This window comes from Salarias fasciatus, chromosome 6 (assembly GCF_902148845.1).
Source record: "Salarias fasciatus chromosome 6, fSalaFa1.1, whole genome shotgun sequence".
Classification (NCBI taxonomy): Eukaryota; Metazoa; Chordata; class Actinopteri; order Blenniiformes; family Blenniidae; genus Salarias; species Salarias fasciatus.
Window position 1 is genome coordinate 18916005 of NC_043750.1, and position 22363 is coordinate 18938367.

General features: G+C 41.8%; 1 protein-coding gene across 1 annotated transcript; it reads right to left on the bottom strand.

The window, feature by feature from the left end:
* Positions 1-8377: 8377 nt before the first annotated feature.
* LOC115389766 (WW domain binding protein 1-like) lies at positions 8378-15119 on the bottom strand. Its single transcript, XM_030093344.1, has 6 exons — positions 15038-15119; positions 12351-12395; positions 11919-11957; positions 11578-11725; positions 10455-10616; positions 8378-9369 (listed from the first exon to the last, which is right to left on the bottom strand). The coding sequence occupies exons 1-6, from the start codon at positions 15086-15088 to the stop codon at positions 8378-8380; spliced, it is 1437 nt and encodes a 478-aa protein (XP_029949204.1). The 5' UTR covers positions 15089-15119.
* Between the last annotated feature and the right edge of the window lie 7244 nt (positions 15120-22363).

Consider the following 22363-nt stretch of genomic DNA (forward strand, 5'->3'; position numbering starts at 1 on the left):
TGAATATGTCTAAAAATATATTGTATGATTTATCAACGTCCACTTCATTATATACAAGACTCCAATCTTGGAGAGACAGACTAATAATCAGAGCATTAATTGATTCATCAGTTTTTTTCCGTTTGTAAAGCATTTTTGTGGAATTTCCTATCTTTTTAAGATCACAGTCAAATAAAGCAAAAATAGGTAGATGGTCGGAGATATCCGATATAAGCAGTCCACTGATAGTGAGATTACCCAAGACATTAGTAAAGATGTTGTCAATAATTGTAGCACTATGTGATGTTATTCTGCTTGGTCGAGTTATCATTGGATACAGGGATAAACTGTACATAGTATCGGCAAAGTCGTAAAATGATTTAAGCTTGTCCGGATTCAGTAGATCAATGTTAAAGTCACCACAAATAAATGATGGCTTTTGATTTAAAGTAGAAAACAAATTTTCCATACATGTATTAAACATTTCTACATTTGACCCATGTTTCCGATAAACACAACTCACAATGACATTACTCATTTGTTCAAAAAGGATTTCAACTGTTAGACATTCCATTATCCCATCAATTACAGTGGTCATGTTAGGAACAATATTAAATTTGAGTGATTTGTGAATATATAAAGCAACTCCACCAGATTTTTTATTAATTCTATTATTATATATTAGCTCATATCCATCCAAACAAAAATGTATACCTCTCTCTATATCAAACCATGTTTCTGAGATGGCAATAACACTGAAGGGGTGAGTAAATGACTGCAAGCAATCTTTGATAGAATCAAAATGTGTATACATACTTCGACTGTTTAAATGTATTATGGACAGTTTGCCATCAGATTTAATCAAGCTTTCATACTGGTCATGTGTAAAATAATTACAATCATTCATAGCTGAGGAAAGAAAATCATCTGGATCCATTTCTGTTATAAGGTCACTTGTGTTGTGCTGATATGTTTCCAGCTGTACTTGTTTGTAATGAAGGATTCTTTGTAGATTGTCCACGTCCTTCTTTTGAGCAGTGTGTGTTTGTGATGTGTTAAGCATGTTGGTGTAAAGAGTCACGAGTTACCTTAATGTCAGTTGAATCTGTCCAAGTCCTGCATGCTTTTCACAACAATCACTTTTGCATCCTCCGGAACTCCGTTGAGTTTTATGAAGATCTTGCAGTTGGATACCCATGTGTGTTGAATCTTGCCTTGTTTTTTTAGTTGTCTTGCCTTTCTTGCAATGTCCGCGTTTCGTCTTGTCAGGTGATCATTTATGAATACATCCGTTCCTTTCAATTTGCGACCTTGTTTCAGAAGAGCCACTTTTTTCTTGCGGTTGACAAACCTCATAATGACAGCTGGTGGTCTCAAGCCACTGGTCGGCAAAGGGTGACAGGCTTCGATCTGCTCCAGATCCATCTCTATCCCCCTGTTCTGGAGGTACGACACGACCTGCTTCTCCACCGAGTCCGTGTCCAGCTGACTGGGCACTCCGCCGTTTTCCGCGTCCGCCACAGCGCGCGCATACGACCGCGGCTTAATCTTTATGCCGGTGATCACCACATCGTTCATGCGGGTATACTGCTCCAACTCGTCCACTCGCCTCTCCAACTCCACAATGCGCTGTTCTTTTTCCGCGTTTTGAAGGCGAAGTTGTTTTACCTCCTCGAGTAGACCAAGAAGTTGGACCTGCTGTTCTCTGACAGCCGTTACATCTCCACATAGTGAACTGAGCGAGGTTTTAATTTCATCAACCTCCTCCGATACTTTTTTCGGCGGCATTGTGGTGATTTATCAGGTTCAGGTTATTTACCAGCCGATGCGTCCAGATCAATAAACAAAAACAGTCCTGTGAGCGCAGTGCTATAATAATAATAACATATAAATTAAATATAATTTAAATATACAGTTAAGACAGACACATATGTATAATATAATAGAAAAATGTGAGAAACACAAAAAATATACACAGGAGTTTCAAAGAGTTGAAAAGATGATTGTTGAGTTTTTTTCAGCTCGAGAAATACAATGTGTGGCATGAGTGTGTGACAAAAGGCCGAAATGCATGACTGTCACGCTCAGTGCGTGAGACTTGAGAGCCCTGCCAGTTTCCATGGGGCTTGGGGCCGACATGACTGTAAGCTCTTGCATCAAGGTGTAGTCAGTGTTGTCAAACACAAAATGAAGCGCACATATCCCTCAGGGCACGCTAAGAGAAGAAAAATCAAGAAGAGGATGAAAAGAAAAAAACATGATAGTGGTAAGTGAGAATGTGTAAGCTATGTGTGTTACATTATAAAAAAGTTAGTCCCAGTTAGTCTAAGGGACTTTGTCCCAAACTCCCAGTCATCCACCACCAAGCACCAGAAAAGTCAGCTACGTACGTATGAAGTGAATTCAATAATTTTCTTCAAAACACATCAATAAAGTGTGTATATGATCATTCACATTATTTGACAGTGTGGTTAACAACACACTTCTGTGGTTGTCATACCACAGAAGTGTGTTAGAGCACATACTCACCTCTACCAGTGGAGGTAATGCTATGCCATGGTGTAGTTTGTCAGTCCGTCTGTCTGTTAAAAACAAAACTTCCAAACTATGGCGCGGATTATGACCAAATTTTCATAATTAATTAAAGTATTTCTTTGCTGATCCGTCATCCTGGACTTCATTCATCATAATTCTGGGCCTGAGATGCCCCATAGTCCCTCTTGCCTAGGGCCCCCAGGGGGTCTAGAAACACCCCTGCATTTGAACTATGATAAATTGTACTTTGTGAGGATTTCTATATGACCAGGAATCTAACAAAAAGTAGTCTGAAATATAATTGTCTGAGCTAAACTGTGCAGATGTCCTTGGTCTGGAACTGTGTCCTCTCTGTTGCTCCCTGTTTTATCAGTTTTCTGCTTCAGATAACTTTACCTACAGCTGTAATGTGATTTTTCAGTGAAGAAACAAATCGGAACACTTTATTTTGTTGTCTGAATTCTGGCCACCAGATGGTACTGAGGCGAGGTTAAGATGTTTTTACAGTGATTGGAATGAGTTGAAATATGCTGCTTCACTTCTCCATGGTTTCTGTCCCTCAGTGCAGTCAGTGATTACTCCTTTTATCGTCCTCTGATCATCCTCTCAGTGGCACCTTGGTCACTGTTAACATATAAGGCTCGCAATAATCAATATAATTAATATACACAAGACATCACAGTGGAATTTACTCACAGTTCCATACTAACAATGCTTCCTCCATATTTATATTAGATTGTGTTGCAGGATGAGGGTCTTTAGATCAGATGTATGTATCCCTGAACATACACAACTCACAAATTATGAGGAAAAGTCAAACCGAAGCTCAGTGCAGTCGAGGCCACCTTGAGTGGTTGGCGGTTTAATTCCCCCATCTCACTCTGTCCTTATGTCTGCGTTTCCTTGTGCAAGACACTGAAAGTCAATAGAGTGTAAAGTGATTCGAGAGTACAGAAGCAGAGAGTGTAGTCAAAAAAATGACGGTGTTAGAAGCATGTTATCCCCGACCTGGGAAACAGATAACACACTCCACTGTTACACTCAGAGATTTGTTCCTAGAATAAAAAAAATATTTTCATTTTATAACATACGGGGATAAAAAAAATATTTCATGATCGCACCAGACATTTTTTTATTGTGTGTATGAGAGGAAGAATGAGAGCAAATAGTCTTTTTTTCTCAAGGTGAACACCATCAGCAGGTGATGAATTACAAGCATGTACCACAACACAGGACGATCTGTGTTCTCATGTTGGCGTTGCTCTGATTGTCGCTGCTGATACATCCAACTGTCAGCTCAGCAAGGATGCACATTTCTCCAGCTTATCGAGCTCTTGAAAGCTTTCAGAGTGAGTGCCACATAATGAGTCACTCGCTGCCACAGATACACATAAGTGGGAGATTTCAGCTCATCCTCTGCCTCAATAAAAGTTAGACAAGATGCCGGATGATAAAGTCTGCTGTTTGCACCACAATAACCAAAAAAAACAGGGAAAAGAGAAAGAAAGACACACACATGTGTGTATTGGTAGCACATTTATTAAGACACAAAATCCACAGCTTCTGTTGGAAGATGTGTTGCTGCAGAATCAATGTGATGATTATAAATAAAAACTCAAGATGAAGGAAAAAAAAAAAATCCCAAATGTCACCTCAAGTAATGTGCAACCAAATGTTTCAAAATAAGAGCCAATTTCATTGTTTGGACTTTATATTTAACTGTGCATCAGAAATGTCTACCCTACACACCAAGATACAAAATCAACTTGATAGACATAAACGTGTTTGGATATTTATATTGACAAATATGTTGGCAAATACCACCTACAGTCAACTGTGGCCTAATAATAAGCGACGGTGATTTTTAACAACACAACACAGCTGACAATAATTCTCTCACACATGCGTTTAACACACTGAAGAGCTGCAGGTAAGAGTTACACAAAGATACCCTCAAAGTACACAACATGTTGCCGTAATATTAATCTGAAATATTCCACATACAGTCACGTTTAGATAGCGCTATATATTCTGCTGTCTCGGAGCTGCAGGAGTGAGAGGCGACATAAACAGTCTGGATGTGGTTTAGTTTTGTTTCCTGTCTCTCTCCTGGCAAAGTAGTTAAGCTGTAACCAATGTGGGCTCATTTTCCAATTTTTTTTTTCAATTCTTTGCATTACAAAATAAAATCAGTACAAATATAGAGTAGATACTATCTTCAGAAGGAGAAGTAAACAGTCCTTTGCAGTCAAAGCTCGAGCGAGGTAACAGTCTGGTATCAGGCCGGGGGCCTGCAGTGGCATTGAGGGTAGAGTTTGGGCGTTTTGTTCTGTACATAATAGCTGCTGACATTTCAAAACAGAAGAAACGTGTCCTATATACACCGAACTCGGAGAAGTTTGGCGGCAATATGAAATCTCCATCAAATCAGCCTCAGTTTCTGCCTCCAGTGCAGCGTCACTAAATTCAAATCAGAGCTTCTCTTCAAATTTTTCCCTGTGATAAATAACAAATAGCTTAACTTAGGATGCTCAGAGACACATTTGTTATTGGAGTGAGTAATTTTTTTCATTTAACAGACTAAATCTAAATAACTAATAACCTAATTTAAAAAATCTAATTTTATTCATTTAATATCCATCAACTTCAATTTGTTAGATATTTTCTGCATTGTCAGTCCTAATAAAAACCCGTGTGACACAAAGCACTAACATGCATGACCTAATGCTTTTGAGATGCCATCCAATTTAAAATCAATTACCTGTTCAATAAAATGGTAAAATATGTTTACTTTCAACATTTGATAAGTTGTTCATCTGTTATTGTGAATGGAATCACTTTTTTTAGATTTGAAAATTAAGGAATCCTGTTTTCTTCAGCTAAATTTTACACATTCTCCCAGCTTTTTGGGAAAACTCCTAAAATTTTGATCACGTCTCAGGCTCTTCACACTTTTGAAAAACAATATGTTAAAATGTTGCCATTATTTTATGCAAATAAAATGAAAAGTATATATATTTTTTTAAACTTAGGATCACTTATCGTCAAACTTTTCTTCAAATCAAAATGCAATTTTAAACTGTATTATAAATTTCATGACATACACTGAATAGAAAGCCTATTTGTATCGAGATAGAAAGAACAGTCCGGAGATTTTCATCAACTTTGCTCTGAAAATCAAAGAAGATTGAAACACAGGAGACAAAACACTGCTGTGAAGGTAGAACCAGATCGTCTGTGTTTGCACTTGGGAGAAATCTTAAGCCAAAGGCATTCAAAATGCTGTGTTTGTACAATCACGGGTCTCTGCCCAGCACAGCTCACGGATCAGTAATAAAGAGGTAAATGTCTTCTTCTTTTTTTTTTTTTTTTGTCCACAACACTTGATAAGTGTCAATACTATTGCTAAATACTATTTTTGCAAGTCTCACATATACTGCCTATATTTTAGAAAGAGACTGCTAAGCACGGTTAGAAAACAATTTTCTCATTTCATTAACAACTATTCACATTAAAAAGAATATTCACACAAATGCACGCACGCACGTGCCCACACATACACACACACACACTCGCATCAGGAGTAAACTGTTGAAGACAGAAAACATGATTTCATCCAGGCACCATTTACAACATATGTTTAAGAGGTGAAAAATGACCTTTTTGGTGTGAAGAGCTCATATTTTACATGCTGTGTTTATCGTTTGTGTTCAGAGGATGAAAAGCCTCCGTCGGAGCGCCGACCCTCAGAGAGAAACTCCGGTGAGTCACTACACATGAGCTTCAAAAGAGAGGATGTTGAAATAACCTTCAAAAGAAAAAAAAGCAAAAAAGCAAAAAGCTCCATCGCAAACTTCACACAGTCCTTCGACTAATGTTCAGCCACATAAATGAACAGATATGATTTGTCCTTGACAAATGAAGGTATTTATGAGTTTTCTGCCTTCATAACTATAAATTATTTGAAAGCTTTCAGACTAAAGAAACCGCACGGTGACCTCTTGTCTGCCAGATAACCAGACAGCTGAGATGTTCAGGTATAAGCCGATACATTCTCCTTCGCCGCTGGCTTTAACCTCAAGTGTAACTTGTCACAACATTTAATTACAAGAGAGGACAAGTGCGGTATTCCCACAGAGGAATGGAGCTCACTTAATCCTTCGATTTGCTCAGTTAAATCAGAGATTCGCACTCGCATCCACTGAGGCAACGACGACAAACGCTGTACAAACGCTGCACACGAGCTTCGACCAGTGATTATACATCAACCAACCAGATACATTCAAGTTAAACTCAGCAAAGCTCTGAAGTGACGACAGGTTTCGCCACATTCATAAAAGACTCTCAACGCTGACTGACTGGTCAGCGTTTAACCAGCGTTGCTCATCATCAACACTAAAACGGGCACTTCCACAGCGTCCACCGAAAGCCTGCGCCCGGCAGGCTTGTGTTGCCTCGCCGCCCTTTTGGACACAATTATTTCAAAGACGCTTTTCAGTTTAAGCATCTCGCGCTTAAAAGTTCACCGTAAACAGCGTGTAAGTGTATTTTGTTTTTTGTTGCAATGCATAACCTTTTACATTCATTACCTGCGAGGGGGTCAGACTTCAGGTGTATGTCTTATAAAAACACAACAGTCGGCCTGTGAGGGGATCAGATTGCCTTGGAAAAAAACAAAAAAAACGGCAACGATCATAAAACCTATGAAATCCAAACAGTTGTGTCGTTATACAGTATATTCATGTAACAGTCTGAAACATCAATTTATGACCACAATATCAACTGTAAAGCTTTGCCACCCACACTTTTAAATCTATGTTTACACCCTCTTTTATCGTTAAGGTAGCAACATAAGACACTTGTATAAAACATTGACGCACTGGATCAATCAAAGGAGTGGCCTTTTCGTCACGTCCACTCATGAACTGAGGGGAGAAGGCAGAAAAAAAAAACATCCAGCAACAACAAGGTAACGTCATCTTTCAATACTTCAAAGCCTGACATTTGTGAGTTCTTCAAAAGATAACAGCCTCTGGGTGAGGAATATAATGATCCAAACAAGTGTAGTTTGGATCTGTTAATCAATCGCTCGGTGATTTCACTCTGCAAAGATTTTATCCACCGGGTTCAGGAAATGGCCTGATAGGAATAAACAGTCGTGTGGTTCGGGGACTGAGCTGCCTGGTATGAGATGAAAGGCTTCCCCCCTTTTTTATAGTAACACTTGAAGAATTAAAGGAATATTTTATCATGATGTTACTTGTTGTATATGTCAGCTTGTTGTCAAATTTACACCAACTTTGCTTCTCAGGTTGTTCTACTCAAATCATTTCAAAATACAGAGAGAGAACAACGCGTGTTTTCGATCAAACTCTAGTCATTTCGTCAAGAATGTAAGCATCCAAAAAACACACACCTTATTTTTCCCCACATATTGTGAATGTTCTCATGATTCACAGGTTCTTTTTTTTAGGGAACTAAAATGCTACTTTGAGAAAAGAAGTTGCTGAAACAGGAAGGAGAGAGAAAGAGTTTGGAAACAGTAACAGTGAGTTCGTCTATCGTGCAGCGCATGTCGGATAAAATGGTGTTTAATTAGTGACAGTTCTAAGTATTTTCAAGAAATGGCTTCCTGAAAGCCACAATAAACTCAGTGTAAACTGGGATAATCTTTCTGGGATCTGTTTTTTCGGGGAGTTTCCAAAGAGCTGCAGGCCTGGCTCTGTCTCCCCTGCGTCCGGCCGTCAGGAGCAACAGCTGCAAGACTTTTCTTCAGTGATTCCGCTTTTCACTTACTAGCCTCGATCCGACAGAGAACCATCAGATCTCTCTCCTGGTGCCACTCTTCGCTGCGGCCGTGATCTTACGAGGACTCCACGGTGACGACGGCCTCGCCGGCCCTGTGCCTCTGCTGGCGCGGCGGCGGGCCGTGGGCCTTCGCTCTGAGCGAGCAGTCGTCGCTGTCGTGCACTCCTTCGTCCTCCTTCCCTCCTTCGTCAGAGTGCTTCTTCCGCAGCTCCTCCCCCTCGCAGTCCTCCCTCTTCACGTGGCAGCGGCACACCTCGATGCCGGAGTCGCCCGTCAGCCGGCGATGCCGGAAGTGATCCTCCTCGTCCTCGTCTTCGTCCTCTTCCTCCTCTCGTTTCGACAGGGCGGCCTGTTCGGGTGGGGAGGGTGTTTTTCTAACCACCAAGGTCTCTTCCGCTCCTTTCCCAGCAGCCATTGCTCCCAGTGGATCTGAAGGGGCGGAGGGGCGGGCCTGACCGGGGGGACAGGGGGACAGCAGGATCAGGGGGGACAGCGGGAGGCGCGAAGGGCGACTATGTAAAGAGAGAGAAAGGGGCGGGGCCGGAGCCGGGGGCGAGCCTCCTTCGCTGCAGTTTGAGGAGCATCTCTGCACGGGTATGACGTCCGGGGCGGCCGCCGGGATAACGTCGTGGGGGACCTGGGCTGACAGGAGGGGCGGGGACGGTATCGGCGCGAAGGCGGCCCCGGCCCTCGGCGTTACGGCGAAGTCGCCTCCCGCGTCGCTGGGCGTGGACACGCGGCTGCTGTCGTACGTCTCGTCTGTCACCTGGACAGAGAAGGAGGTGCTGGACGGAGAGGTGAGGGAGCAGGACTCACAGGAGCAGCTGGTGTAGTTGTCAGAGCTCTGCGAGGAGGTCAGGCCACTGGGGCCGGGGCCCAGATAAGGAGGGCAGGGGTGACGGTGGTGGTGATGGTGGGGATAAGAGGTGCTGGGACCCCCCGTGGTACTCCCCTGCAGGGCAAAGACAGAGCTGTAAGGCGGAGGAGGAGTGCTGGGCTGAGCAGCCACCTCCTCATAGGAGGGCAACTTGAATGAAGCCAGGAAACCTGCGATAAAAGAAGCATCAGATCAGATGCAAACGACTGAGAAAACCTAAATAAACAGCAGCTGAGTTCGCTGACATGAACTGCCGGAGCAGCCAAAGCTCTCTGCTGTACATCCCTGTTAGAAAAAATAATCTGACACAATTCTGCAAAAGACATTCACCCAAGAAAATTATAGAATATGATGCATTTGTTGTGTAATATTTGCAGAATCCAGTGTTTAGCTGTTTTAAAAAAATGATTTGGTAGTTTATATTCAAATATCCCAGCACAAAAATAACATTTTTATTCCCTTTCAAAAGAAATGAATAGTTTTGGGGACGAACATAAAGTTCCGTTTCTTATGAAACATGTATGTGAGGGTGATTGGTGACTCTACATTCCCTGCAGTAATGAATGTGAGTCTGTGGCTGTCTGTCTCTCTCTGTCGGCCCTGCGACGCGCTGGTGACCTGCTCAAGGTGAACCCTGCCTTTACCCACAGTCGGCTGGGATTGGCTCCAGCGACCTGCGGCTCTGAAGAAGACGAAGCTGTGTCGGAGACGGACGAACACAATGGGAGCACATGTTCACATGAAATGTGAAAATTCATCTGAAAGAATCGTATTGTGTTTGTTGTAATGAGATTCCAATCTGAATGGAACCAAACTGTCGCTGGAATATCTTACTGTTCAAACATGCAAAACCTTTTTTGTAGCATTTGAGAGCCTGTGTTGCCAATTTTGAGTAAAAAAAAAAAAAAAGTGTGGCGTAGTTTCTCTTTCAATTTAAAGCTCTGTAGAACGTTTTCATTTTTTGGGTTGAAAAACATTTCTGTGAATCGACGCTAATAACAGAAAAAACTTCACTGCTGTAGTCATGCCTACTTCCTTTTTTCAGTTTAATATGACAGTAACAGACGTTTAGTTTAAAACGCAGCGGGCGAAACTTTTATATTTGTGACTGAATGTAGGCTTGATTCTGTTTCCATGACAAATAGAACCCTGTTCAAAAGATTTCAAATCAAATAAGAAAAAGCTTTGTGTAATTTTAAACGTGATCGCCATTCTTTCTATGTAATAATATTTCCTGAAAGCAAAATGCACATACTGAGGTCCAGCATTGAGGACGGGTAGTTACAGGCTCCATTGTAAGCGATCAGATTGATTTCTCTCTGCCTCTGCTGCTGCTGGATCCTCAGCTTGGCTCGACGGTGGCGGTACGCACAGAAACAGCTGAACAGGATCAGCACCGTCCACAACAGCCAGAACCCTGCAGGAAGACAGAACAACACACAAAACCAACATCATCAAGAAACTAAAGCCATCTCGTCTTGTCAAATTATATATTGAGCCCTATTGGGTTATTCATACAGACACTGCTCAATAAAGGCAAATTGAGTAGCTTTAATCTGCTATTGTTCCATTATATATCAGTGTTTTTCTTCTTTTAATTACCCACTTTACAAAGCACACCTGTATGCTTAAGTTTATTCCCTGAATTTGCATCTGTTTGCAACATCTGTTTAAGTGGCAGAGATCACAGTCACTGACGAAAATAGGAAACTACAAGCATGAAATAAAAAAGGAATATTTAAAAAAAGTTTCATCGGCAGCTCTCGTGATCAACATGCTCTTTGGCATGCCCTTCTTGTGTAAGGGTATTTCTGTTTAAAGGTAGATCTAGTTGAACACTTAACAATAACAATATCAAGTAACAGAGCAGAGAAAGTCAGAAAAAGTCCAGTCTTTTCCTAAATTTATGATGCAGCAATAAATATTATAATGTGTAAGACTTAAACCAGTATACCAGGCTATATAACAACATTAAAACGGTATTGCAAATTAAAACATCTAACAAGCCACTTGAATCAATATAGCAAGTATAAACAATGACAATAAGATATTTTTAATATTAAATAAGAAAGTTTGGCAAGAAAGCCCTGTGGGTTGGGGGGGTTATTGTATCTTATTAAAAAAGATTATCTGAAGGAGTCGTGGTTGGAATGATGAATATTTGTTTCCCATCTTCCTGACAGAGTAAATATATTTGGCAATAAATATTTCTCTAATTCCACATCATCACATCTACTACACTGTTACCTGTCTGCATATGCTGGAGCTCCCTCCCATCCCATTTTGTAATTAAGCAAAGAAACCAACCACTATCTGAAAACCTGCCATCGTTTTCCTGTTGGTAAGATCCAGAGTGAAGCTGAAGCTGGTTGACTCACACCAGAGTTCGTAATAGTAGGTGCAGCAGCCCGTCTCTCCGCAGCAGTGTCCCGTCTCACACAGGTAACCGGGACTGTTGTTCACTCCAGGACAATACTTGGGACTGACGACAGGCTGGCTGCCTGAACTCCCAGGCTGCTTCACCACCTAGTGGACACGAGACGGCGTAACCACAGAGGAAATGAAGCCACTGTCAGGCACAGCCAACAGCAATCTGGACTCATCAACTGTGATGAACCCACTTTACGCTATTAGAAAGACTTCCTTTAGGAATAAAAGAGGCATGGCAGTATATGTGATGGGAGCGACAGGTTCAGACTGAGTGCAAAACATCTCCCACCTTGTTAATTGTGCTCATGTCAATCTGCTTCACAGGCACCTAAAAGAAGAAACGACAATGCTTTCATAAATTCTAAACCACACATCCAGCTAAAGCAAGGACGAAACCGCATAGACACTATTGAAACAGACACATCATTAAAGTCAATAGAATCGAATGCTTGAGGAGAAAACTCTAAAAGAGCTCAGATGCTCTCGGACAAAACCAAAAAAAAAAAAACCCACCATAATAAAGCAGCAGGAAGAGGTTGCTAAATCTGTTATGTACATAGTTACCACACACGAGACTCAAAAGTGCAAACAAGTAGCTATGCATTGTCATAGCAACACGGAGGAGAAGGCTTTGAGGCATTTCACCCATGTGGACAATGTCTCATGTTATCTGCTGGAATGTGCCAAATGCTCAGTTGTGGTTAAAGATTGAAATTCCTACCGTGGCATCTTCGGTTGCAGCCAGCCCCTGCAGGGACATAGTCATCTGGGAAAAAACAAAACAGACATAGCATGGTTAGCGTGGCGCTGTACAGACACCTGATATGATGGAGATGGAAACAGTGAAAAGGCAGAGCTGTTAAACAGAGAAGCCGATGAAGGTCTGAAACCACGAGCTGGAAGAATCCAGCCTTTCAAGGAGAGTAGAAGGTCAGCAGCTTTCTCACAAAACCCATTACTACTTTACAAGACAAGAGAGCAAACACAGGAAAGCAATTCCTCAACACCTTCAGAAAAGCTCTGCCGGTCATTTACTCTTCGATTCTTACTAAAATACACATGTGCGCTTTCTAAACTGAATATATAAAATCATCAGGTTGCAACCCGTCTTCCTGATTGCTCTGCTGTTTTATTTTTTTTAACAGTTTAATCAACAAGAATTCAGGGAGAAAAATATACATTATGGCTAATTCACACACCGGACAGATCACCAGTCCATCCAATGGCATTTATTAATCTGTCATACTGAACCTCAACTTATTTTCTGTTCTGTTTAACAGATGACAAAGTGTGCCAAAAAAAACCATCATTACAATTGTAAAGATACCGTACGTACATGTGTGTCATAAGAATGTAATTGTGAGTGTCACTTACGCCAGAATGAAGCTGCAGCAGGCCTGCTGACAGTGTGAGAGCAGTGTGGAGAGTGTGTGTGTGTGTGTGCAGGATGTGCTGTCACTGTAGAAACAATGTGAATACACTAGGGGGGGTTCAGTGGGTCGTCGCACACTGAACCTGCAGCCATGTAAATGAGAACTCTTTTGTTAACAAATGCTCGTGTGGCCAGTTCCGGGAACGGCGTTGGCCCCGGACTGCACCGTTTGCGTGTTCTGAATCACAACCACCAATGTCAGCCAGGCGAAATTCGATGGCATACGCGGCATCAACAAGAGCTGGACGGCTGACAGAAACACACTCGTTCTTTAATGCTATTTATTTTAATACAAACAACTGCGCTGTAGTGTGTGAACCAGGCACCTGCTGCATCCACTTCATTATCTTTGCATAACGCAATAAATTAATAACAGTCGTAAAGAACAACATGTAACCAAGGACAGGCTGGGAGCTCCGAGCAGGCAACTGGCGCTACAGCTTGCTGGGGGAGAGACAGACAGACAAATCAAAATTTTCAGCCAGACGTACGCATGAATGCTGACAGAAATTTATCTAAAAAGGAAAAACCTGTTTCAAAAGCTGTGTGATTATTTTAATATTTGATGTCTTAAAAGGGGACCTGTCATTTACTGCAGAGCATTGTTCACAAAAATTGGAAGTAGGCTTTATTCCTCATGGAAAATCTAAAGATCAGAAGGTGCATCTAAGAGGATGTGTATTTCTGAACCAAAATCAATAAATTTTCTGCTCTCTACAACCATCTACAACTATACTTGGATGGGTCACCAGTAGTCAAACACTCACATTTAAAGCTATGGGGGATTTAAAGTCACCTGTCAAACTGAAATGTACCTATACACATGCACAGGAAAACATGCAAACTCTACTAGGCCCCAAGCCAAACCCAGATTTGATGAGGACATTCTCACTGTGAGAGGAGATTGTTCACCACAGCACCTCTCTGCAGGAGGAAATATCAGCCCTGAGAAAGGTGTTTGTCTCCCAGTGCTGAGTGACACGCTCACACAGGCAGGTCCTGCTGCAGGTTCCCACATCCTGAAGCAGTGAATTTGCTGCCTGTCAGAGTCAAGAGGGGAAACGCTCCGTCACAAATAATGTCAAGTTGAGTTCCTGTGGTGAGCCCACCACCCGGCACCAAGAACAAGGACAGGAGTGTGAACTGAAGTTATTCAGGCTTCCTCAAAGACCACAGAAAAAAACCTCCAACCACCCAGAGGTCCCCAAAGGTTTCCATAGAGCTTCTCATAAGAAGCTAAAGGATAAAGGAGCAGGGGTCAGCATGGGCGGTGAAGGACTACACAAACATTATATCTCACACAGATTTAAGGCTCAACTTACTGCGCCGCCACTCAAGTGGAAAGAGACAGCTTCTCCAATGTGACAACTCATGTTTACCATTACTATAAGGACTTCACTGGACATGAAGCAGAGACGGAAACAATCTTCTCAGTGGACAAGTCAGAGATATTATAAGATGTATTATAATATTCAGTTTGCAAATTAAGGCTAAATCATTGCTGCATGACAACAAGTTTGTTGGACAGTTTTCACAACTCACATTTAAAACACCAAAATTTCAGCATAATCACATAAAGCATATGGCAATATTCAGATATATTCTGACAAGAGTTCAATATGCACCTCTGTTGCCCTGTTAAAACAAAGAATACTTGATTTTTCTGATTATTTTGTGTGCATACGCAGTGCCAATGCAGTGGAAGGTTTTATACTCCTGAACTATTGACCACAGCACTGCAGACAGAATTCTCCTCCAAACCTGGCGGACTTCACTGAGCGCTAAACATCTGCTGCAGAGGTGCAGAAACACTTGCAGCAGCATCGAGGATGCACTGCAGGGTCAAAAACGCCACAGTGACAGGCCGAGGCCACAGAGGCATGATGCTCTGCGGAGCCAGCCGAGCCCAGCTGTTGACAGCAGTGTGTGTATACGTGTGTGTGTGTGTGTGTGTGTGTGTGCGTGCAGTGCGTTACCTCCTCAGCCTGCAGCCCGTGGCAGAAAGTCAGCGTTTTCTCTGGATCCATGGCGAGACGCGGGGAACCAAGCTACACAGAGAAGACGGAGAGCTGGGGAGTCACTCCGCTACGCCCCCATCAGCGCCGTCCCGCTCCACACACACCGCATCCTCCACATCCGCCATTCCCGCCTCCCTCCCTCCCTCCCGCCCGCCCCTTCACACGGACGGATGCCCCTCCCAGGCTTCGCTGCTAGGGCCTCCGGTTGACGGCACGGAGCGCCGCCGGTGGGGACGGAGGAGCCGTCGGTAGTAAGAGGCGAAGGTGTTGCACGCGCGCGGAGTTGTAGCGGAGGCGGACGGCGCCGTGCATGATGTCATGCTCCTCCAGCCGCTCTGCGCCTTTGATTGGCCGGAGCTCCCAGCAACAGCCGCGCACACACGCACACGCGCGCGCGCGCGCACACACACACACACACACACACACACACACACACACATACACACACCGAGGGTCTGCCAGGTGTCAGCTCACAGTGCCGTGAAAAAAAAACAACACATATGAACACATGAACAGCACCTGCAGCATGCACAACATGTCTGTGCATGTTCACATCAGAACGCATCGAAATGCACAAAAACAATGGATCCGGCACATTACCAGTGCAAGAGTCATTACAGATCTGTAGGTTGTTTTATCTCCACCTCCAGCTCGTTATCTGTTATTGTTTCTCCCAATATTTAAATTGTGGAACACCCGCAAATTGAAAAAAAAAACGCCTCTATATTTACACTGACTAGGCCTTTTGGTTTGAGAAAATATACAGACACATTTAATATTTGAAAAGAAAATAGTACCGGCTATTATCAACAGGAGTCGGTAAATGTCTCTTTTTCAACTGTCAACCAACCTTCCTCCTCTACATCCACAAATCTCCTCTGATGCCTTCATGTTTTCCTCCGGTCTGGCAGCTCCATCACTAACATCCTTTATCCATTATATCCACTATCTCTCCTCAGCACATGTCCAAACCATCTCAAACTGTACTGAGTTTTATCTCTGAGCTGCTCTGCATTAGCTGTCACCTCTGTTCAGTTCCAGTCCATCCTGCTCACTGTCAAATGAAAGTCTCAGCATCTTCAGCTCTGTCAGCTTCTATTAGCAACAAAAACATATTTTGGGTTGTGAGCATAAGATCCCACTCGTGTGATATTTGCAATAATCCAGACTGCTTAAAAATCAGATTTTTAATGACTGATTTTTAACCTCCTTCATCAACGGCTGTAGCGGAGCCAGAGTGGGTGCAAGGGGAAGGGGGCGGTCGCCCCAGGGCCCACAAGGTCATAGGGCCCCGTTTCATGTGATGTGTTCACATTTAATCGGAAATAAATTATTATAATAAAATGTGCACTGTGTGCGAGAAGGTATACGCATATGATTGTGGGCTCCAATTTGCCAATTCTTACATTACGACTGTCCATTAATGCATCAGAGCTGTAAGCCAGCGCTGATTGGCTGTGCGGTATTAGCCAGGTTTTTCTTTTGCACTTGATCTGAACTCTTTGGAGGGAAGTTAAACAGTATGCTAAACACTATGCTAGCCGCTAGCGGTACCACCCAAAACCTAACATCGGAGCCACTGGTGAGTCAGTGAAACCTTCAAAAATATTATCTTTATCAGAATGCCGTGGTCTTAAACACCTGGCTATTTGAATGTGCCTTGTGTTGCCCTCAACTATAAGAGACCACCGAGTCTATTTTTTTCTAATATACGTGAATTCCAAAAGATATAGATAGCTGTACCTATATCTATCTGAATAGATTGTGTAATTTTAGACCAGTTGTGTTCATTTTATATTTAAGCTGTATCAAAGATGGTACAGATTCAGCCCGTGAGTTTCGATCTGAATTTTCAGCACCATGGACAGCTACGCTCTGGGATTGACAGCTGTCAGGCTGCATTTGTGTGTGTGTGCGTGCGTGCGTATGTGTGTTTGTTCTTCAGAACAAGTTTGTGAACTGGTTTGTGACTTTTATTCTGCTTTCTGAGCCATATAGGTTTGCTTGGCTCAATAAAAGTGAGCGTTAGTGTGTTGTTTGATGGTAGGATGAGGGATTGTTTGAATGGTAAAATTACTGTCACAAGAGCCCGAGAATGCTCCACCCCCTCTGTACTGAGACCCACGCTTCGCCTCTGATCAACGGTCATGCATCCAAACTGTGAGGAAATTAAGAGCCTATAAGTTAAAAAGAAAACTTAAAAATGCACTGTTTTCAAATCAACTAAATTTAGTGCCAAAATAAGTATTGTCTGGAACATATTTGCGAATGATGTTGGACTGTCTTGATGCCAAAGGTACAACTATCATAGAGCTTAAAAAACTAAAATTTTAAGAAAAAAATTCCAATACAAATACATTGAGAGATGGACTTCAAATGAAGCGAGAGGCAACTAAATACTCAAGAAAAGCATTCTAAAAAAATCTCACATCAGCAAAATAAATTATTGTACATATCGACTGCTGGAGCGCGTTTAACTCTATATACTCTATTGAATTGACTGTTTTGATCACATTTCGTCTTAAAAAAAATAAGTTCCAAAATAAATGCCTTTTATTTTTTCATTTCACATCCAACATAAACCATAATAGTGGATCCAGTAGTCTGCATGAAACACAGTGAGAGCTGCTACTGCCACAAGAGGGCAGCAGCGGACTTCCTATAACCTTTAATGACGCCAACTTGAAATGTTGGAAAGGGTACATTGACCTTCTGTTGACAACAAGACGGAGGTTTTTGAGTTTACTGAAGATTTTTGCACTACTATTATGATTGAAGAAGACATTTTCTCCATTTTCTGAACATCATTTGTGTTTTCTTTTTGTTTTACGCTTGAATCGAGCGTTCAGCTTGTGAAAGAACTGTTGAAACAAAAAGAGGGAACAAAAACACCCTTGCCACACCCACTGTTCTCCCCCTTTTTCATACCTGTTTTTGTAAACCCGCAGAGTGATTCACATGCACGAGCACATATTTACTAGTTTTAGTGCATTTTACGTGAAGAGTAGTGAAACTTTAGAGAATAAGGTGAAGGTTATTTTACCTGAGCACATTTTAACTGGTCTGAGTCTAGCAGGAGTTCATAACAAGCACTTTTTATATGTGAACTGTAAAACAGAAACCACCTGAAACACCTGTCAGGCTAACAGGCGTCGACCTCCGATTTACTTTAAATTACACAAGGACAGTAAAGAATATATTTAGCAAACTTGTTTGATGAAAGAGAAAAAAAAATACACTTCCTCAAAGACGTTTTAGGAAAAAGCACATGCATGTCTCTCTCTCACACACACACACACCACTGTACAACTGCAGTGTGAGCTGTGGATTTAGTAGAAGTTATTTGACAAAAACACTCTGTTACACAGTTTCCCCTTAAAATCATTGTGATCAGAAAATCTTTTAAAGGGTCGCTTTTTTTTTTTTACAATGTTGGCTTCTTGATTTAGAATTTTCCCCTCAAAAAACCTTCAACTCATTTGCTTACATGAATTCAGTGTGTGAGAAAACCTACCTCCTCTGACCTGTTTTTGCAAAAGCAATATGAGCGTCAGCAGCCACAGTCACACACACAAACACACACTAAACCAACACCTGCTCTGCTGTGTTAATTGTGAGTAAAGTGGTGAACGCTTCTGGCAAAAGTAAACTGACATAAATACACCATGATGTGGTGCAGAGTTTTAGTTTAAAACCTGCTAAATTAGGTGCTATTTTATTCAAAACTGTTCCAGCTGCATCAGATGAAACCTTCCTCTCACCCAGTGTGTGTCAGCAGCTGTTTGGTCTGAGACAGGAACGCTTCTTATGCATGTTCTGTCTCCATAATATCTTTTACGGGAAGCACAAAATGCAGCTGTAATCGTGTCTCGGTTTTCTTTCCATGGGTAGATTAGTCTTTTATGCTGCAATTATACCCTCTAATTACTTTATGACCTCTGTGCGGATTACAAACAGGCAGTAACCATATGAGACGTGACCTTCGGCACATCTTCTCGACTGGCACGTCGGAGTTCCCCACTCGTTCAATTCGCAGAGGGGAGTATGGCTGATGCACGGCACGCGACAGCGGTCACACATCCACTAAAACACGAGAATAGAGAGAGCGTTATAGATGCAAACAGAAAATGGGATGTAAACAAGTCAGGGAAGAGTAATACAGCGTGCAAGGTGTTGATCAAAGGTCGTTTGGCACCGAATCCTCCTGAGCCACAAGACTGAAGATCGATAGGCACAGATGCAACCTGTTGGAAGGGGATCTACTCAACAAAGAAAAGATCAACAGTATTCTGTTAAACAGGCATAAGGCCCTCAATTCAGTCACAAAACAAATAGCAGTTTTTAGAATACTATCAAAAGACTTTTTATTGATGCTATGTGCAAATTAAGCATGCTGCTTTTACTCTGATACGCTGATTATCAGGCCCAGTAATTTCTAATTTCATTTGCAAAGCATACTGTGCACAAATGCAGAATTTTCCATTTGCAAAGCTGTTTTTTTTTCAACAAGAAAACAGCACAATAACAAAGCTGAAGCGATCATACTGCAGACTCTTGACAGTCAAAAATAATACTCGTGTATGACAGATAGCGGTGCTTCCTGTAACTACATGGTTGCTGAGTTTTCTGAAACCTGTCAATCAAACCAAAATGATGTCAATGTGGAAAGCAGAGAGGGGAAATGCAGCAGCCGTGTAACTTCAATCTTCCTTTTTTCTGTTCAAATCTTCAGCAGAAAGTCCCCAAACTGACCAACAAACCTTCATAATTTGCTAATGTCAGAAATGCAAAGTGGTCTGGTGCTGCAGAAACAGCGTGCATCTGCCTGCACTTACCACACTGTCAGTTCACATCCTGTGCCTCGTGGACATGTGACATTTGAAAATGCCATTGTAAATGACAGCAGAGAGCACGGTAGGTCCCTGATGGCTCCCTGAAGGAGAGGCAGAAATTCCACTCCCTTTTTATTATTACCAGCCATTTTCCAAAGCAGGGCAAGATAACTGAGCTGTCTGATTACCTGCAGGTCAAAAACTGGATTAATTTCCTTTTTCTCACTAAGGTTTGATCATATTTTAATTAAGTGATTGACTTTTTTGTTGGTGCATAACCAGCACTTCTCTTTATATTGTTGTGTCCTCGACAATTTAAACCATGCACAGCAATAGGTTCTTCATTTACTCAAATGTTCAATATGAAACACTCAGATTAAAACAAAGCAATCAAAAACTATTTGTTGCTTCTCCAAATTATCTCATACACCCTAAAAAAGTACCTGTCCGGTTAAGTTTTGAAATATAAGAAGAGATATTTTTTTTGTTTGTTTATCAGTGGCTGTATCACCTTTTCATATCAGCTGAGCTTGATTGAAATTTGACAGACATTTTCCTGAAATACTTTCTCAAAAGTAACCAGGGATTTTCCACAATTCTTTGTGATGACAAATGAAAAAATTGTTGACTCTGGCTTTGCACACTATACAGTGATAAGTATAGCTGATTTAAGAATAAAAAAAATAGGAGCATAGCTTAGTTTTGCTGCCTGAGGCCTTGAGGCCTCCTGTCATTAAACCACACCCGCACTGTTCCTATAAAGCTGAACTACAAGAATAAGCAAAGAACATTTTTGGGCTTTTTATTAAATTATTTCAGAAAATATTTATTGATTTGACAAACTGTGCAACTTTTGAAGAAAACTTTTTCTAGAACTTTACAAAAACTTGTCAAGTGTCTTCATGCTCGGTACTTGGATAGTATGTCATCAGTCAGCTACCTGCCAGTGATACCTGACATCCAGCATGAGGCCTGAAGAATCCCCCAGCAGATCCTCCAGCACCTGTCACTGGTTAAGACAGACAAAGTCACGGATCACTGTCTCTGGGCTCTTTGTTTGAAGCATGACAGAACTGTGTTATCATCGACGGTGTAAATCAGTTGTCTCTGCGCTAATATGCTACAGCTGTCAAACAGAACTACAAGGAGACAGACACACAAAGCTATTCCTCTGATGTTTGCTGAAAGATCACACGACTAATCCGACTGCAAACATTTGTTATTATGTCCTGTGGTACAGTCGTGCACCGTCCAAATGCAATCCAAACACAGAGGAAAAACTCCATGCATTGTGTCAATACACCGACACAATGGGATTTATTGCTTGTTCACCAATTCAGTGGAATTATGAAGTTTCACAACCCATGGAATACTTCAGAAGTGTTTTCAACTCTGAAGAGAAAGCAAAAAAAAGTCAAAATGCAGTTCACAAAGTCAGAATGAAACTAGACGATGTGCAACAACACCAGCATGTGAGAACCACGAAATCTCATTTAAGCACTTTATTGAATTATATGATGAACTTCTGCATCCTGGAACTCCTGTGATATCTTCTCGTCTACACTTTTTTGAATATTTTTGCATTTAATCCTCCCCCGGCTGTTGTGTCATCGTTTGTGGACTGTGGGGTGAGCACCCAAAGAAAATCCACACACACACAGGAGGCTGCAGCCACGACTGTACAGCCCTGAACACCATATCACATGACTGGCAGGTTGTTTTGAACCCCTACTCTCCTCTTTGACGGCAGATTAAATCTACAGAACACACACACATACACACACCTACACATACACACACGCTGACTGAGGTTCATGACAAGTCCCGACAAGTCAACCGTAGTTAACTTAATGAGGGTGGTGTGGAGACGCACGCGCGCACACACACACACACACACACACACACACACACACACACACACACACACACACACACACACACGCTATCAAACAAGATTATCGTGCTGCTGAGTGAGACCAACCAAAACATCATATGAGAGGACTTCATCAGGCCAAGTCAGCCTGAAACCCACTGCTTCACATCAGAGAATTACAACCGAAGAATGCAAACACATTGCTGTAGACGGTAATCCACAGACTTTGTTTTTTGTTTGCTTGCAGGTTAAGAAGGATTTAATCCTGAGCCACGAGCATTGTAAAGTGAGATCATTGATTTTTTTTTCTTCTTGTACTACAGATACAAGAACATGCATGCATACAGAACCAGAGTGATTGCTTATGAACAAAGAAAATCTGCAAACTTTAATTTTTTTTTTTTTTTTTTTTTTTACTGTATCCGTTAGTATTTCAGTTGATTGCACTCAGACAACAACTTAGAAAGTTTGTGTCAGTCTTTATCGGCTATGAAATTTTATTGCATTAGCCAGAAAAAGACGCTAATGTCTATAAGACCCTCATGCAATAAAGAAATGTTAATTGTTCCCAATACATTT

Excerpts from the sequence above, each read along its gene's own strand:
- LOC115389766 (XM_030093344.1), bottom strand. The coding sequence starts at position 15,088 with ATGGATCCAGAGAAAACGCTGACTTTCTGCCACGGGCTGCAGGCTGAG. Across the intron at positions 11,958-12,350 it reads CTGCAACCGAAGATGCCACG|GTGCCTGTGAAGCAGATTGA; the intron begins GTAGGAATTTCA and ends TTCTTCTTTTAG. Across the intron at positions 10,617-11,577 it reads CTACTATTACGAACTCTGGT|GGTTCTGGCTGTTGTGGACG; the intron begins GTGAGTCAACCA and ends GTCTTCCTGCAG.